Source organism: Chiloscyllium plagiosum, chromosome 11 (assembly GCF_004010195.1).
Source record: "Chiloscyllium plagiosum isolate BGI_BamShark_2017 chromosome 11, ASM401019v2, whole genome shotgun sequence".
Taxonomy (NCBI): Eukaryota; Metazoa; Chordata; class Chondrichthyes; order Orectolobiformes; family Hemiscylliidae; genus Chiloscyllium; species Chiloscyllium plagiosum.
Window position 1 is genome coordinate 75,025,845 of NC_057720.1, and position 19,926 is coordinate 75,045,770.

General features: G+C 38.0%; 1 protein-coding gene across 1 annotated transcript in view; it reads left to right on the forward strand.

Moving 5' to 3' along the window:
- The window catches only part of uhmk1 (U2AF homology motif (UHM) kinase 1), a 35,272-nt gene extending 17,921 nt beyond the window's left edge, over window positions 1-17,351 (forward strand). The window contains exon 8 of the mRNA XM_043699828.1: window positions 9,034-17,351. Within this exon, the coding sequence (XP_043555763.1) occupies window positions 9,034-9,189 (156 nt within the window). The 3' untranslated portion in view covers window positions 9,190-17,351. The remainder of the gene's footprint in view (window positions 1-9,033) is intronic.
- Window positions 17,352-19,926: the final 2,575 nt, after the last annotated feature.

Consider the following 19,926-nt stretch of genomic DNA (forward strand, 5'->3'; position numbering starts at 1 on the left):
TTGGAGGATATGAGCGATAGGGAGATGCTTAATAGGCTGGGGCTGTTGTCCTTGGAACGTTGGAGTCTGAGGGCTGACCTTAAAGAGGTTTATAAAATCATGAGGAGCATGGATAGGGTAAATAGACAAGGTCTTATCCCTGGCGTGGGAGAGTCCAGAACTAGAGGGCATAGGTTTAAGATGAGAGGGAAGATTTAAAGGGACTTAAGGGGCAACGTTTTCACGCAGAGTGTGGTGCATGTATGGAATGAGCTGCCAGAGGAACTACAGGAGGCCAGTAAAATTGCAGTATTTAAAAGGCATCTGGATGGGTATATGAATAGGAAGGGTTTAGAGGGATATGGGCCAAGTGTTGCCAAATGGGACTAAATTAATTCAGGATATCTGGTCAGTGCGGACGAGTTGAGCCGAAGGGTATCTTTGCATGCTGTACAGCTCTACGATTGTCAGTCCAACTTCCCATGAACCCTGGGATTTCAGGGTCTTCTCTTCCTAGCTCCCTGATTCTGTCTCTTGACTTGCAGAATCTTTCAAGAGTTTAATGGTAAGATACATAAAAACCTCTTTATAGTTTTAAAACTTCAAATCTTGTGGATCCCTTTTGAACCCAAAAGCTCCCAATCTAGCTTTAGGTGCTGAAGTTTCTCATCAGTGTAATTGGTTAAAATGGAGTGTTTCTCTCTTGGTGTATTGTTAAGTGCACTCAATATATTGAGTCAATTTATTTATCCCTAATACTGATTTCTGGAAACTGGATTCTGGGGAAGATCTTAACTTGTAGCAATTGCCTAAGTCATCTTTGTGTTCCAACTGTAAATCCTCAACAAAGGAAAATACCCATTGACAGCAATGTCCCAAACAAATGCTAACATACTAGCAAGTGCCCACTCCTAACTTTCTGTCTTGATTACTACTTTGACTTTTCCCCAAACCAAGCAAAGAGAGACCTTAATGATACATCTGTATATTTATATGCCAATCTAGCCAATCGGTTTTGTCACCTTGGTATCCCTTCTAACTGCTGAACCATTTTTAATATTTCCTGATCAGTCTGTTCAGCGATGTTATCACTCCTCTGGAGTAATGGGACATGAATCTGGCCTTATGGTTCACAAGTAGGGCTGCTGCCACTGTGCCCACAAGAGCCCTTGTAAACCATTATATCTAAACAGGAGAAAACTAAGCATCTCATGTTCTGATTACCATGTTGACCATAACATCATTATTTTTCTTAAAGCTGCATCACAAAACTTGCTATTCAAAGACTCACCAGCTTTAAGATTTTTTTTTAAATAAATATTTTTATTGAAAACCTTTTTAAATATTTTACAAACCATTTATTTACAAAGGAAAAGAATAACACCATCAAAACAGGAAAAAAATGTAGTACAAAAAAGGTCATAACACAATACCATTGTTAATAAACTACCTACTATTCTACCAGAACAAACATATCTACTAAACGTAAACTAAAGTACATTCATATTAAATAAATACTACTTTAAACTAAATTCAAATAACTTAAATGAAATAATATCACACTGCTTTATTCTATCTCACTCATCACACCTCCACTGAGACTCCCTTCCCTGGAAGCACCATCTACAGTACTGTTTTTCTTTCCCCCAGTCTCCTCCTTCTGGGGCCCACAGGCACCTATACTGATTCCCATGGCTATACCACAGCCCTGATTAATATTACTGATAAGTCAGGGTCAATATAATTGAGAAAGGGCCGCCATATCTTGTAAAACTGTTCCGTTTTGTGGTGCACCATATTTGTGAGGTAGTCTTGGGGGAGATGCTCCATCACCAGCCTACACCACCCCATAACACCTGGTGGTTTTTCTGATGTCCAGTTCACTAGAATGTTCTTCCTCGCCCAGTGAGTAAGAATATTACACAATCTCTTCCCATGTTCCCCCAGAGAGGGCAAATTTTGACAACCCCAAAAGAAACAATGCTGGATCTACATTAATTTCAATCCCCAGGATGACCTTTAGCTCCCTTACTATAGCATTCCAGTATCTCTGGATTTTACAACAGGACCAGTAACAGTGTGTGAGATGCCTATATTAATGTTACATTTGGGACACCCTGACGATACTCCTCTCTTGAACTTAGCTAGCCTCTGGCGCTATAGGAGCCCTGTGTAAGATCTTCAATTGCATGGCCTGCACTCTGTTATATACTGAGATTTTCCTTTCATTCCCCCAGATGTCTTCCCAAAACTCCCATGAAATATCCTTTCCTAGCCCTCGATTCCACGTCCTATGGAGTCCTTCCATGTCCCCCAGGGCGTAAATGATATAAAGTACAGAAAGAGCACCCAGATACCGGAGTATTCTTTTCTTCTGTATGTAGTCCCTTATCTGGAAATATTGGAAAAGGTCCCTATTCGACAATCCATATTTCTGACTTAACTGACTAAATGACATCAGGACCTCCCCCTCGAATAAGTCTCACAGACAGAAGATTCCCTTATTCTCCCATGCCTTAAAGCCCGGAATCCATTGAGCTCCTTTAAATCTTTGAGCTCCCACCAGTGGGGTAAATGGCGAAGTCTTAGACCAGTTGCTTTCGTCTTGCCTCATTATCCTCCAGGCTTTTATGGTATTTAATATAATTGGACTTTTACACTGTTGGGTCACGGATTTCATCTTGTCCATGAATAATAAATTAATTAAAGGATATCTCGACGTTGAGGCTTTAATATCAAGCCAAATCGACTCCGAATTCCCCCATAGCCAGTCACCAACATATGTTAACAGAGCACTTATTTAGTATTTCTTCAAATCCAGAAGATCCACCTCTCCCTCAGCCTGCAAAAGCTACAATTTAGTGAAATTAATTAGAGGGCGCCTGTGGCACCAAATAAAGGACCCTAGCCAACCACTGAGCCTCTATAACACTTGTCTTAGTAACAACAACGGGAGCGTTCTCATGGGTACAGCAGTCAAGGAAGAACATTCATCTTAATCAGGTCTATTCGGCCCAACCATGTTAACGGTAACCCCTCCCGCCACTGCAAATCCTGTTTTATCCTCTCTAGTAGTTGTACATAGTTAACTTTATACAGTTGGTGGAAGGAGGGAGTAATAAAAATTCCCAAATACAACAAAACCTTTTGGCGACCATGTAAACAGGAATTGCATTCCATCCTTCAGATTAGAGCTGAACAATGTGTTGATGGAAAAGCGCAGCAGGTCAGGCAGCATCCAAGGAGCAGGAGAATCGACGTTTCGGGCATAAGCCCTTCTTCATTCCTGAAGAAGGGCTTATGTCCGAACCGTCGATTCTCCTGCTCCTTGGATGCTGCCTGACCTGCTGCGCTTTTCCAGCAACACATTTTTCAGCTCTGATCTCCAGCATCTGCAGTCCTCACTTTCTCCATCCTTCAGATTAGGTACCTCCACTAATTCCCCTACTTATGGCTTCTGATTTTGTAAAATTGGTCCTGTAACCCAAGAAACCACCATATGAATTAATTGTTTAAATCATTCGAGGAACAGACTTCTCCGCATTGGCCGAAAATAAAAGCACGTCGTCAGCATATAGGGTGATTTTATGTTCCCCCATTCCCACCTTTGGTGATACTATTTCAGGATCCCCCCTGATAGTTTTGACAAACAGTTCAATTGCCAAGATAAATATCAGCGGTGATAAAGGACACTCCTGTCGACTACCTATTTCAAAATTAAAGTTATTTGACTTAATACCATTTGTAATGATTGCCGCCTTAGGATCATTATACAGTACTGCTGCCCATCTGACAAAGGATCCCCCCAAATCAAAACGCTCTAGGACCTGAAATAGATATGGCCATTCTATCCGATCAAATGCCTCTTTTGCATCTAGGGGGACCACTAAACCAGGAATCAATCTTTGCTGGCATACTTGTACTGTGTTCAGTACTCTCCTAATATTGTTGGAGGAGCTATGGCCCTTCACAAAGCCAGTCTGGTCTTCTTTTATAATATGGGGCAGGACCTTCTCCAACCTCAGAACCAGCATCTTGGATAAAATTTTGAAATCTATGTTCAACAGTGAAATTGGTCAATATGAAGCACATTCTTTGGGTCCTCCCCTTTCTTTAAAATTAGGGAGATATTAGCCTCTCTAAGAGTAGGCGGCAGACGATCCTGTATATAAGAATATTTGTACTTCCCCAGAAGTGGCTCCACTAACATGTTTATGAATTCCTTATAGAATTCACTTGGCAATCCATCTGGCCCTGGCACTTTGCCACCCTGGAGATGCCTTATTGTTTCTGCACCCCCCCGGCCCCAACCGATATAGCTCTGCAAAATAATCCCTAAACCTAACATTGATCTTCTTCAATTCGCGGGTAATCGTACCAGCCTTCTCCCTAACAGACATAATAGATTGGAAAGCTTTTTTCCTCCTAGTCAAATAAGTCAGATATCTACCCAGGCTTATCTCCAAATTCAAACCGTCTTTGTTTGGCAAAGGAGATTTATTTAGCCACTTGTGTGTGCATTGAGTTGAGAGCAGCCCAGAGAGCTGTGACCCGCTGTAGCTTAAGCAATGACAGCCTATTATAATAGGTTTTCTCAGCTACCTTCAGCCAGGCCTCCAGCATCCGTTGCTGCTCCTCCCTCTGCCTCTTTCTAGTCAATGAATATGAAATGATCAGACCTCGTAAATATGCCTTAGTGGCCTCCCAAAGCATTGCCGGATTACTAACCGTACCTGAATTGATATCCCAAAAGGCCCTGAACTCTCTTGTAACATACTCAACAAATTTACTATCCCCCAACAAAAATGGATCCATGCGCAAGTGACATGCACTACCCTTGATTCTAACACTAAATACATTGGTACATGATCCGAAACACCTATATTCCCAATTTTGCATGCCAGTATTCTGTCCAAACCGTCAATTGGCATTAAAAAAAATGTCAATTGTGTTGGTTGGAATAGAACATGAAGTCTCTTCCATTAGGATGGAGGTACCTCCCACACATCTACAAGTCCCAACTCATCGCACGTGTCCACCAAAGATTTAAGACTCTTTGACAACATATCCCAACATTTATAAATTATCCCAATATTATTTATGAACAGTACTGTTTGACAACTTAAGATGCCTTATTAGTTATGCATCTGCCAATGAGATGAAATTAGCTGCTTCTCCCCAACTTTCCCCACAAGTTCCAGCATTGTGTGCAGATCTATTGCTCGCCTTTCATGATAGGTAAGGAATTACTACAGCATAACAACCTAAGTCGTCAGACCTGTTTTGTGTTCGAAGCCAGACCACTACCATTTGACCAGGACCTATCCAAGTGCAACAATGAAATTGAAGTTGAGGCCAGTGCAACCCATTTCTGTTCATAATGTCCCTTGGTATCTAAAGTCAAATCTAAAGTTTGCATGCATATTCTTTCCCACCGGTATACATAAATGTTCCACAGCCAGTGGAGCAGCTGTCATTGTTGACACTGCACTCAAGCCCTACTTAAGGGAGATGATAATATATGGTCAGCAGTTTAAAAAAAGAACATGATCACATTGAGAGTTCTTCATCCTGACATTGAGTTTCAAGAGGCAAACACAGCCGTGCAGATCTTTAGCATTATTATTCTGAATTAATGCTCTTTTTGTACCCACAAAATAGAAATGGGCATGTTGAAAAAAAAGTGCTGCATGATTAAATCCACGCGCTGTAGCTTCTTTGAAGACTCAAATTATGTTCACTTTAATTTAGTTAGTTCATTTTCCAGATTCCGAATTTGCCACATCGTAATAAAGCAAGCACCCTGATCATCTTGTGACCCTTCTTCACAGGGGTCACAGGCCTCAAAATGTTAACTGCTGTCTCTTCACAGATGTTGCCAGACCCTCTGAGTTTTTCCAGCAATTTGTTTTTGGTTGTTTCAGATCTCCAGCATCTGTAGTTCTTTGTCTTATATTGCCTTGATGATCTTTCCTACCAGTTTCAGAGGCTTTTTTGATGGTGAAGTTCAACTGAATGTTTATTTACCTAGTAGAAATCTATTTTGAATTTTATAAACTATAACAGATATTGTCCATTAAAGGAATCACTGGCCTGACTAGCAGCAAAAATATTTACTTTATCAGGAGAAAGGCCAGAAAACTTCATACAGACAAACATTGATTGCCCTGAAAGAGAAGCGTAAGGCATGCCGATTTTCAAACTTTTGTACAATTAGTCTGTTCACGCATTGACAGTTGTGTTGATGGTTCCAGTGAACAGAACAGAAGTGGGCGGCACGGTGGCACAGTGGTTAGCACTGCTGCCTCACAGCGCCTGAGACCCGGGTTCATTTCCCGCCTCAGGCGACTGACTGTGTGGAGTTTGCACGTTCTCCCCGTGTCTGCGTGGGTTTCCTCCGGGTTCTCCGGTTTCCTCCCACAGTCCAAAAGATGTGCAGGTCAGGTGAATTGGCCATGCTAAATTGCCCGTAGTGTTAGGTAAGGGGTAAATGTAGGGGTATGGGTGGGTTTCGCTTCGGCGGGTCGGTGTGGACTTGTTGGGCCGAAGGGCCTGTTTCCACACTGTAATGTAATCTAATCTAATCTTAAAAAGTGTATAGTTCAGCAGAGAACTACATAGCAGATGTTAGAATCCAGGGATAAACAAACATTTTGTCATGGAGGGTCATTGATGTAATGAAGTTCTGTTGTTTTCCTGTCAGTCTTTTGCTCATTCACACAGTCCTTTTTTTTGACTACTGTGCTCTTGAGTCTAATTTTTAAAGGAAACAAGCAAACTTACTGGAAATTACAAACTACACGTCTTGTACTGTGCATGAGCAGCCTGCCATGTTTACTGTTAGTAAAAATCATCATTTGAAGCTTGCAAGGAATATAACTCCCAGGGCAGGACTTCACTGTGTGTGAAATTCTCTTTTCCCAGAAAGCAAAATCTGTTCAATGCAGAGTTTAATAAAGTTTTGAGAGAAAAAGATGTCGAGGGTTTTGGAATCTTAAAGGAAAGCGGAGTTGAGACTACAATTAGACAAGTCATGATCTTAAATTGAAGAGCTGAGGGTCAAGAAATAACCTGCAGAATAATTAATTAAGGAGTGAACAGCTTAGAGTTTGGACAGGAGTGATACATTTCTGTGGATATTTCAAAAGTGTTCAATTGATTCACTAGGTTAAACTCTTGAGTGCTGAAAGACTTTTGAGTAGGTCAGAGAAATGGACCACTCAAATTTTGTTTAATAACCGAGAGCGACGCTGAGTTGCCAATGGGAATTAGAAACCATATGTAATTTGGAAAAGAGATTTGATGTGTTATTGGTCACCTCCTCTTCGCTGTCTCTGCAGAAGCAATGATCTAAGAAATATTTGAAGACGTGGAATCTGATGTTCCATTAAGGTGTATGTGGAGGTTGCAAATATTAACATCAATTAGATTTGCAGAATACAAAGCACTAATAGCAAGCACAGAAGAAGAATTACAAGGGTTAGTAGATAGACTAGTAACAGCAGGAAACAAATCTGGAATGAAGAATATTGACAAACTAATGCATATCTGAGTATCACCATGAACTATTCATATTAGAAGAGAGCCATGACAGAAATTCATGTATTTAGGAAGCACAGACGGAAGAAGTAACAAATATAAGAACAAGGATAGCAATGGGAAAGGCCATATTGGATAAGAGACTGTTCCTGAATACCCAAATCAAAGAAGCAACGTTTTAAGGAGCTTGGTTTAGAGTGGATTTTGAATGGAAGTCAGAATTGGATGTTACAGAAGGATGAGACTAACTTAATTGCTTTGTAGTGTGGGGTTGGAGGAGAATGAACAGGACCTGCTAGACAGAAAAAGTAACAAATGAAGAAGTGCTCTGGAGAGTGAGTGAATAAAGAAATTTGTTGATCATAGTCAGGAAAAGCCTGGTAGGAGAAGGGAACATTTCGAGAAAGGGCAAAAATAATGTTGGACTGAATGGAAATTGAATTATTGGTTCAAGGTACAAAGACCAGAATCTGCCATCGGTCAGAGAACACATAAGTAATAATGCATGCTACTTAAACCAGAACTGAACTCTGCTTTCAGACCTCATGGCTTAACTAACAAAAGTTGCATGGAGCCACAATTTTGGGTATGTTACAGGAAAAAACAAGGTTTTTTTTCCATCAGTGTGTAGAACAGGCAGCATAGAAACAGGCCATTTAACCCAAGCAATCCACGTTCCACAAGTCTTCTCCCACCTTTCCTTATCTATTAGTATAGCTCTCGATTACTTATCTTCCTCTTTAATGCATCGTATGCTATTCACCTCAGCTGCTCCACACATGGTGAGTTCCACATTCTTGCTATTCAAGGTTTAAAAGAAGGGTTTTTCTGAAATGGTTGTACTAAAGAATGAGAATCAAGATTGGCATTACTTTGGATTGATAATAGATTAGATTAGATTACATTACATTACATTACATTACATTACAGTGTGGAAACAGGCCCTTCGGCCCAACAAGTCCACACCGACCCGCCAAAGCGCAACCCACCCATACCCCTACATTTACCCCTTACCTAACACTACGGGCAATTTAGCATGGCCAATTCACCTGGCCTGCACATCTTTGGACTGTGGGAGGAAACCGGAGCACCCGGAGGAAACCCACGCAGCCACGGGGAGAACGTGCAAACTCCACACAGTCAGTCGCCTGAGGCGGGAATTGAACCCGGGTCTCTGGCGCTGTGAGGCAACAGTGCTAACCACTGTGCCGCCCACAAATACTTAGAGGTTACCTCCTTCCTTCTCCTTTTCATGAGTGAAAAAATTGTGTTAGCTTGTGATTTGTGTTTTACAGCTACACTATTTACTACAAATAAACTTGAACCATCTAAGTTCATCTCAAGTTTGTCAAGGAGCAGAGAATGATATAAATGTGAATCCTCAATATTCAGTTTAAGTTTACAGCCCTTCTAAGAGACTCTGTAGCTCCTGTCAAGACTGAGATAAACGAAACTGTTTTTTTTAAAAATGTAATGTTTGACCATGATTCTCTCTCTCTCTTCTTTAAAAACTAGGTTTTTGTTGAATTCAGACGTGCAGCTGACTGCAAAGTGGCCCAGCAGATGCTGACCGGAAGAATGTTCGATGGCAAATTTGTTGTGGCTACGTTCTACCCGCTTTGTGCCTACAAGAGGGGATATCTGTATCATACCGTAGTTGCTGACACCTAAGTTACAACAGGGCTCACCATATTTTGCAATCACCCAGGTTCCTTTTGAAATGTTCCTTAATACAATAGTGTAAAAGGTTAAATATTTTGCTCCGTTTCCTTTTGTGTGTAAGCGAGCATCAATTTAAGCAGCTAGTTTTAGAGAAAAGGTTTACAGAGTTAGGGATTAATGCACTTAAATCTGTTGGCAAGTTATTAACAAATTCTATTTTATTACTAGAAATTATTGCAACCTGCAGTTGGTTCGTAAAATGCTGAAATAACATCTTTGCTGGCAGAGCTATCAATTACATTCTTGTTAATGGGGAGCATGCTGGTGAAAATTAAGATTACCGTATTTGAACCTAAAAAAAATCACAGAACATTTTTGTAAATAGTGGGAAATATAGAAGACAAAAGTAGGTTGAATCTGATAGTGAGGTCATAAGGATCACATTGCAAGCATTTAAGTGCTCTAGATGCAGAAAAGATGTAATTTCTTAAAGGTTTTAATGAACGTGTGTAAGTATACTCAGATGCACGCATGCAAACACCCACATACACCAGAAAAATAGCTTTTTACTGTGAGCGAGGGGGATGCAGATTTGAGCACTTTCTCTTAAAATTCTCAGTAATGCTTTATTTGGCCTTCATATTACAGCAGCTTGAATGGTACGTGTGTGGTGCAGTGTAGATGTATTTATATTCAGGGAGATAAAAGACGTTCCTTGTACCCAAAGTTTGTGAGAAGATTTGTAGCGCGGGTGCTCGTTGTTGTGGTTCTGTTCGCCGAGCTGGGACAACACAAGTTCCTTGTACCATTTCAGAACTTGAGATAGTATTACATGGATTTTCTTTTTGCCTCACCCTGCGACAGCTTTGGTACTGTTCAGTGGCTTCGTGATGGACAAACTCACCATAGCAGGCCCCAAACACTAACTAAAGAGCAACTTCTTCCACATCTGAATATGCTCAGATATATAGTCAGCAGTCCATATCAGCAGCAAATTGTTTAGTAGTATTACTAGGGACATAAACAGCATTTAAATCTTGACTGCAAAGTACACTTGGCTTCCTTAGACATCTTTTATATATCTCATAATTTAGTATAAATAAAATCTAGTATTCCTAAAATAGTAGAGACCATAATCATTTTATTGCCCTCATAAATCATTCAAATGATCCAAATAAAATTCAGATGTAATTTCAGGGAAATGAGAAATAGCATACGTACTCTAGTGAGTGCCAAGCATACCAGATTTTACTGTAAAGTCAAAAATACCCAAAACCAAAAGAACTTCAATAAAAGGATTAGTCTAACATAGTTGTGACTGCATCTATCTTGTTACCATGACAATATTAAAATACATTGCATTTTGTATAAATATGTTTGGAGTTGGGAATATATCCAATCAATATTTCAAGGTTTTCCTTCATTTGACCTAGAGAGACTGTTCATATAAATTTTTATTATTATTTGAGCCAGTAATGATGACATACTAACCATGTCTCCAGATATTGCAATTTAAAAACAAAATTGCAGTTGTGATGTTTTCCAGTTCGATGCACATGGACCTTAAATTACCAGAACAAAAGGTACAATTTTTTTTAAAATAGAATTGATATGATTGTTTGATAAGTTAGCTAATGACCAAAGACTTATTGCTGTAATGGAAAAACCTTACAAACAAAACCTAGAATCAGTTTTTGAAGTACTCCATATGACTTAAAAATACATAATGGGTATGATTCAAATTGCACAACCTGAAAGTATGTCGAAGGCAAACTCAAATCATGGCTTTCATAAATGAATTGGATAAGGAAAAATAAAAGTCCTGGTTATGAGGTAAGGACTGGGGGAATTGGTCCAGCTGAAATGTCATCCACCTCTGCTTTAACCACTTCAGGGATCTCTTCTATAATTCAAAAAAGGGTTTTGGTGGCATAGTTATAAAATGCTTAAGCACTATTCAGAGATGTAGTCTGAGCTTACTTCTCAGGCATGTTGAAGGCTAAATTAAAAACCTTAGGTTTTAAAGTCGTTGGTGTGCATACACCAATTTCTGTCACTTAGTTATCTCTCTAACTTCAAGGCTGCAAATAAGTGAATTGATTTATCTAGAATGTGTGCACTTCAACTCAAATTTGAAGTCAAAACTGCCTGAACTTTAAATTTAACCAAATTACATTTACTAGAAGTAAATTTCAGTGTGTACTCCAAGCCTTTTAGTATTGTACGTAAGTCTGTTTATATTTTAAAACCAGAGCAGCAATCTTAATAACAAAAAAGTACCAAAGAAAACATATGGGGAACATAAACACCCAACGTTTCGGAACATATTAATGATTCCATGTTTCCTGTGCCAAATTTGTACTTCGATGGTTTTGCCATTACTCTTCTTACTTATTCAAAATGGGTAAGGCCTCCCGCTTCCAACACCCATCATTTTAATAGATCTTTGAGTAGCTTTAGCGATTTTAATTCAAAGGAATATTGTGAACAGAACATAAATTGTCTATCTTATAGATATGAGGTATTAGTTTCTAACTTATCTTGCCAGATCACTGATAGCAAAAAAAAAGTGTTTTTAATAAAGATTAAACAGCTAAACGTAAAACTTTGCTGTTTTCCTTGGTTGGAATTCAGAAACTACAGGATGAAATATTCTGGAATCATTGAGGTGTTTTTTAAAAAAAAATTAGTTAATGAAGTTTCTTCCCATTTCCCACATATACTTCATTGCAGGAAGTGTACTTTGCAGTTTTTTTTGGAATGCCAATACATGGATGAGTTGCTTGTCCTTTGCCACACCTTAATGTAGGTTTAGAGTTGTCGCTTGCTTGTCTAGTTTTGAATAGGTCTACTTATTCCTCTGGAGTGTGAATTCATGTTATATATCATGCTAAATGGTTAGCCATGCCTCTGTCTCTGATAACTGTCAAGCACTTTACTTGGTCCAGTTTATTCAACTCTAGATCAGACAATCCAAATGCCTTGAGGTTCAGACTAGATTCAGAGTAGCAGGCAAGAAGAATAGTGACTTTTCCATATAAATTTTCAACATGTGAAGTTATTGATGGTAAAACTGCAGTTAAACTTCACCTTTTTCCAGTAAGTGGTGTGTTGATTGTGGCCAATAGGACTCATATGCCACATCTTCTGATTGACTAAATTAACAAACATTCTTGCTTGTGGTCTTGAGATCGGACAGACTATGACAGTCTTTTATTAATCTGACTGGCTGCCAAATTAGTCCAACTAATATCTCCACCTTGGTTGTAAATATAATTAATTAGAAAATGGATGTGTAACATTAAATTTTGTAAAAGTATTTTCATTATTTTATAAGCAGTATTTCTGCACTTCCATTCAGTTTTGTTTTCACTTTCCTTTTATGTGGATCAGACTTAAAAATCTGATTTGCAGATCTGGTCTAAACTCCCTTGTGGTTATTTAAGTTAGTTCTGTCATACCAACATTTTAAACATCTATAGCTGTGAAATATGGTAAATGTCACTTAAGTTCACCCGAAGCAATCCAAAATTTCCAGCTTTGTAACCAGACTTGTGGCTTACATAATCACTTTGCATTCATGTATGTTGGCCCCATGTGCTAGACCATATTTAAGAAGTCAACCACAAAAATTTGGATAGCCACTAACTTCTGTACAATGCTGGTAATACACAGTTGACAGAATACAAATAAATGCCATCTTTTCCTGAAGTTATCAACCAGGTTTTGAATGTTTTCAGCACTTTCTGAAACAATGTAAAAGTAAACCCATGCATAGTGACATTTTAACTAAGAACTTAATGTTCTGATTAGGAATGGTGCAAAACTGAAATCATAACATATTCCTGTGAACCTCTCATGGCTCCAAACCTAATGTCAAGGTCAGCAATTGTAAAAAGTATTCATTCACCACTGCGTACAGATTGCAAATTTAAGGCTGACAGAATTAAAAAGATTATCTATTTCTGAGATTCAGAAAAGCACCATCTCCTCCTTTTGAACTGGGAGTGCTTCAGCCATATCTAAACAAAGTGATATTATGTTGTTCTGATTATAAGTGAAGGAGCTGTAGTGGATATAGATCTGGCTCCTTTTAGCACTGCCTATTTTGCTGCTTGCACTTTAGAGCTTTGGTCATTTTTAGAACTGCCTCATAGTGTAAACCTTTCTGCAGAGTTTTTTTGTGTGGATCAAAATAGTATCAACTGTATTTGATTTGAAAAACATTTTTCGGTATTCGTATATTTTTACTCATCAATGGAGGTGAAGCTTGATATAAATACCATGCAATAACATCCCAATTTGACTATCTAGGTGCATCAGCTTTCTTCCTTTTGAGCTAAGGATTATTAGCATTCCTGCTCACCCTTCTTTTAATGTTTCAGAGGAAAGGATTGGTTTCTCAGTAAATACCTCTTGCAGTTACACCTGTTTCATGAGGTTGATAACATTTACTCAGTCATGGCTTGCAATAACAATTAACCTGCCTGGTGAGGTAGCTTTCTTCACTTTTCAGGAATAGACCCTCCTCACAGTAAAACTTGCCATTTAAGCATGCAGTGATCACAATTTCTTTCCTGCCAAAATCTTGAGATAGTCACTTTGTAGCCACAACCTGTTTAGGTGGGCAAAACAGAGTTTGAGATGTGGCAAAGTGCTGGTTATGCAGATAGAAACAATTATTTGTGTATGGTCATCAGAGTGATACATTGCAATTTGTTATGCAAACTTAATTTAGGGAATATAGTGGGATTAGTATATGCAATTTTTATAAAAGCAAGTGTGGATTATTTGTGAAATTTTCTGCATGTTTTTAAGAATGCAAGGCTTGTATCTCCAAACTAAGGAAATTTGCCTCGTCTTCAGTGTATTTATTTACTGAAGCTAGAGATTGACGTGGTACTGTGCACTGATGCATGTTTTTCCAGTTTTGGTTCGTGTGCTGTCCTATGCAAAAGACTTGAGCCAAAAGAGAGAAATATGCTACCTTAAATATTTGCCACATTCCTCAATCAGTTGCATTGGGAGTGTAAAAAATCGTTTCCATGGAAGTGGTGTTGAAACAAGACTTCCCATTCTTTAAACAAATGCTAGAGGAAAGGGAAGAAATGAGATATTTGCACAGTGTGAATGTGTGAACAAAGTGTGTGTAGGACTATTTCAAAAAAGAACACAATGCTATTTTGTTTGCTATTGACTTTGCTTACATGCCTGTCACTGTAAACCTGAAGACAAGGGTAACAGAACAGTACACTTATGATTTCAGTTTAAACCAATCTCCACAAAATCTTGTGATTAGAAGGGATTAAAAGCAGCCGGGCATTGAAATTCTGTAGTTCAATCTTTCTCCTACAGAAATAATTCCAATAACAATTTAAAAACTATTACTGGGTTATCAAAATATTTTTCAATGTGTGTGGCCTGCAATGTGTCTATGCATGAAATATACAATTCTCACCAAAACTCTTGTGACTAACAAATCATCTATTCTTGTGTACTGTTTACAGCAAGTTTGTCTGAGGTGCTGCGCTTATTGCACAAGCGAATGTTTCCAGTTAAAGTTTAAACAATCCTATCAACAATCAGACAAGGCTTACATTTCAGACCATGGTATTCAGAAACTGTTAGTACCAGCTTATAAGGCTCTAACCTTTAATATTTGATGTTTTTGTGCAACATCTGTATGTCCCTGGGTGTTGATACAGAGGTTGTGGAATGAGTTTATTTGTAAAGTGGAAAAATAACTGGTAGTTTATGGAGCCAGTCAAATTCTTGTATTAATGCATTCTATAATCAAGATGATTGTAAACTTCCATATACTGATCAGTGAAATGTAATTCCTCGATATAATGTATTTTAATTGGGAGTTAATTTGTCTTAGAGATTTGGATTAAATTCTCACAAAAAGGAAGCATGTTATGTTTTGCTGATATGTGTCTGGATTTATGTTATCCTGTAACACCAAAGAGTAAAAGTGCCCCTAGCTTTTATATCAGAAGCCACATGGTCAAACTGGTGCCAAGGCAGCTTCTGTAGAAGCCGTAGCAGGCTCCATTTGTTTGAAATCTGATTGTATGTCAGAGGTCCAGGAAGTTTGATGATTGCACAAATAATTGTTTCTCATTCCAAAATGACCAGTGCAGCAGTTGTTATAAACTGGCCTCACGCTTTGAAATACTTTACTTGACCCAACTATTTCTGCTGCTGCGTTAGATTTTAATCAGTCATTTTTGTTCTCAGGAAACTATTGGAAATGTAGGCAAGGTGTTTGTATTATTCTTCCGTTTTCCAAGATGATGTATTGGATTTATGTAATTAAACAAACAGACACTTTTTAAAAGCAAGTTATTGAATGCATTGCCAGGCACACTCACTGCTTATCTGGTACCTTTGTGAAATTTGTGTTATCAAAATAGAATGCTCAACTGTAGTTAAGTCCATCCATTATCACTGGATATTCAATAAATTGGTTTTTCCTAATATAGCGCAGCTATATATTACATAATTGTATTGAAGTTCCTGTTTTAAAAAGTTTATAAAAATGTAACATTGTCCTGTGGCTGAATCAGACTAAGCTGATGGATATAGAGCCATTTATGTATGCTGGTGTCATTATAAAATACTGCTGAGTGGTGATTGTGACAATTCTTTTTCTAATACTTTGAATAACTACTGTGAATATTTGTAAACTATCTGCAAGTGGTCAAGCTGCAATTTATGTAAACTTTGGCAAACAACACAATTATTAAGATTTCAGCATTCATCCTGGGCATTTCATTGGGATTGTTAAAAGTTACTGCACTGAACAACTAAGTACTATATAGATGCATGTTTCTTGCACTTTTGTGCCAAGTTATGAGGCCAAAACCTATTGCAGATCTTTCCTGCATTTAAGGAATGTGGAGAATGTTTAGAAGGGGAGAGCACAAAATACCAATGTGAAAACAAAGGGGAAAGAGCAGTGAATACTGAACAATATTGTTGAGGTGTTGTTAACCATAAAATTGCAGTTATTTTCCAAGCAGTTTTATTGCGAGTTCTAGTTTTGTTTGCATGTTTGTTTATTGGTACAACTAATTGTCTTCCACAGAAACTGTAATAGTACCTGATTAGCTTGGAAAGTGTTGCTCAAGTCCAATGTCTATCTTGTTTTAAAAAATATTGCTGTAGAGTGAGATTTTCCAGACTAAAAATACGAAACAAAGGAGGACCAGTCCAAATTTGTCTTATTGCTTTTGCAATTAGGGCTATTTTGTTACTACTAATTACGGGGATGGGATAACCTCTGATTAGTTCTGCACCAGTTGCCACTTTTCAGTAATGCAAAATCGATACTGAAACTGGACTTCAGAGGGAATGGTGTAGCACTCTTACTTTTCAGCAGGCTTACAATTTGGGTTTGACTTGATTTGTATTACGATTTCTTAACCTTGAGCAAGGAGGTTTAAGTCACATCGTAAGTAGACGAGCACTTGATCGTTTTGAGTACAAAAATGCTCAGTTATTTTATTGCTAAGTGTGAATTGAACAAGGAAATGTAAACATAGTGCTGTTTTTAGATTGACAATGTCACTATCTTAAAACCTACTAGAAAGATGCATTCAAAAGGAAGAAAAAGGTTACCTTATGACTAGTGATTCTGGTCAACTTCAGAACTATTAGTTCTCAACATGGATTTAATTTTATCTCCAACAACTTGTCTCTCAACACAACTTATTAATGTGCATAAATTTCTGCTGGTTTAGCTTAGTCATTCCTCTTTTTAAAATCAAGTGCTGAAAATGTTTTAGAAATTTTACAAGTGTTGCAGCAAATAAGGAAATGAAACTCATCCATTTTAAATATACCTTTTATTGTATGGTGAAAACGTTAAAATGTAGACAATAGAAGATGCAGTACTGCTAGACCATTTCTACAACCCAACATGCATACAGTAAAAGAGTTCCCGTCCAAATCCAGAATACTGTAAAGCAGCTTTAATGCGCTGGGGACTAAACAGTACTGCATCTTATATTATGCAAGGATTTAGACGTGTGAAACACTTTTGTCATCTTGGTCATTCTGCTTGGTGTATCTTGAAAGGCATGCTACGATGTCTTGTAGCATTTATCTCCTTTTGGTAAAATACTGCCTTATGCTTTAGTGACAATAAACAAGACTACTTGAACAAATTACCTTGTGTTTTTGTAAAGATTATAAAAGTCAATTTCTTAAGTATTAAATGTTAAACATTTAATCTAGAATACAGAATGAAGACTTCAATATTAGCATAAGCATGAATGTAAAGATACAAATAATCACACTAGTTACCCCTATCTTTGTTTTTGGTACAGCAATGAATCAGAGATTAATAAAAGGAGTCAGGAGCAGGACCCTGGGGTAATAGGTTTCCAGCTAATCGAGAAATACCTTGTCCAAGTTATGCAACAATGATTAGTTTTGCAGTTTTTAAAAAAGACCTTTTTTTAAAAAAATAATTCACATTCTTGGATGTCTCTGGTGGAAATGTATCAACTGTAGTTTGTTTCCATTCTCTCTCTTTATTCAGATAATGAATTACATTGTGTCCAACTGTAGAAACCATAATTTAGAAGGATAGAAGCATGCAGCTAAACTGTACTAGTTTAGTTTCAGCAATGAGCATCATCAATTCTATGGAAAATGGGAGAAGATGAGGTTTTTTTTGGGGTGGGGGGTGAAATCTAATTATGAAGGATTTTGATAAGGTAAATTAGAAGATAATTCCACTGCTAGGAGAATTGGTAATCCAAGGATTAAAAAGAACCTGAGGGAGGATAGATTTTTTTGACAGTGAATAATTATCTGGTATGCTTTACCTAAGAAAAACAGTGGAAGCTAATCAATAGTAACTTGAAGGTAATTAGATAAATTTTTGAAGTGGTAAATTCAGTAGAGTTAAGGGAAATGTTCAGAGAACATAGACTAAATTAAAGGCTTATGAGAGCCAGCATTGAGCTGTATAATTTGAGGAGCTGTGAACACAAGGTTCAGAACATAAAATAGTCTATTATCCAGCTTAAGTACGAAAAATAAGCTGGCATAGTGTTCCGGTTTTAAGAAGCAAATAACATGGTAGTATTATCTTTAAAAAGTTGATTTGTTCTTTAAAAAAAATTGTGGATGGAAGATTGTTAGTTCAAGAATTAAACTAAAGCCTACTGAAAAGTTTTTGGAAGAAAAGATTTTTAAAAAATACAAGTGTTCCTCTGCTAATCTCTTTGTATTTGATTGCTATCTGATCATATTGCTTGGGATTGCATGAACAACTGCAAGATGTTAGACAAATTGCACATTTAAAAAAAATTAACACCACTCAAGTATTACAGTGCAGTTGATAATCTGGGCACAAATAGAAGTAAATCTGCATAACTCAAATTGTTACAGAGAGAAAAGATATGCAGTTATTTGCCCTTCTCTCAAGTGACTGCAACAAGTGTTTGTACTTTAAAGATACAAGACTAGTTCTTTTGTAAATTTAAATTAAAAGTTTTCTTTGGCATCATGGTAGCCCACAAATCCACCAACACCCTAAAACAGCAGCTATATAGACCCTATATAGCCAACAAGCAAAACTAATGTCATTTACAAAATACCGTGCAAGAACTGTAACAAACAGGAAGAAAACTAGCCACCAGGATACATGAACATCAACTAGCTACAAAAAGACATGACCCTCCCTCACTAGTATCTTTACATACAGAAGAGGAAGGACACCACTTCGACTGGGACAACACATCCATCCTAGGACAAGCCAAACAGAGACATGTGCGAGAATTCCTAGAAGCATAGCATTCCAACTGGAACTCTATCAACAAACACATTGACTTGGATCCCATTTAACACCCCGTGAGAAAAAGAACAGGAAATATCACCAATCCAAGGAAACTGAAGCACAAAGAGTGAGCCATACCAGTAGTGCTTCATCCAGAGGCTCACTAGTATGGTGACAAAACATCTGAAAATGAACCTTCCAGCTCAGCAAGCAAACCTACATCCATTAAATCAAAATAATTAAGACTTTATCACAGCACCTGAAATGTAAAGATAACAACACCACCACACTCCTCATCCACACAATTTAATGAATCTATGCATGCAGCATCCATGTAGAGTTATAGAAAGTCACTTCTATTGGCAGACCGCAAAGATTACCCCTTGATTCATAGAATCCCCAGTGTGGAAGCAGGCCATTTGGCCAGCGAGTCCACACTGACCCCCTGTAAAGCATCTCACTCTATCTCTGTAACCCTACAATTCCCGTGGCTAATCCACCTAGCCTACACATCCCAGGAAACTGGGCAATTTAGCATAACCAGTCCGCTTAAGCTACACATCTTTGGACTGTGGGAGAAAACTGGAGCACCCATTTCTTTAACTGATATGATTATTAGGCTAGACTCACTTCTCTGTGGGTTGTATTTTCTCCCAGATAAACAGACTTGGACTGCTCAAGAAATGTTCTTATAAAGTGTTTCTTAGCAGAAAGTTTCATTTGCAATGTCAGAGTCATAGAGATCTAAACTCTAGAAAAAAAGTCCTCCAGCCCATCATATCTGCACAGGTCAAAAAACAGCCACCTAACTATTCTAATTCTATTTTCTAGAACTTCACCCATAGCATTGTATGCCCCGTCATTGTAAGTGTGCATCTAAATAACTACTATGTTATGTGGGTTTCTGCATTTACCCCATCCCTACAGGCAGAGAGTTCCAGATTCCTGCTACC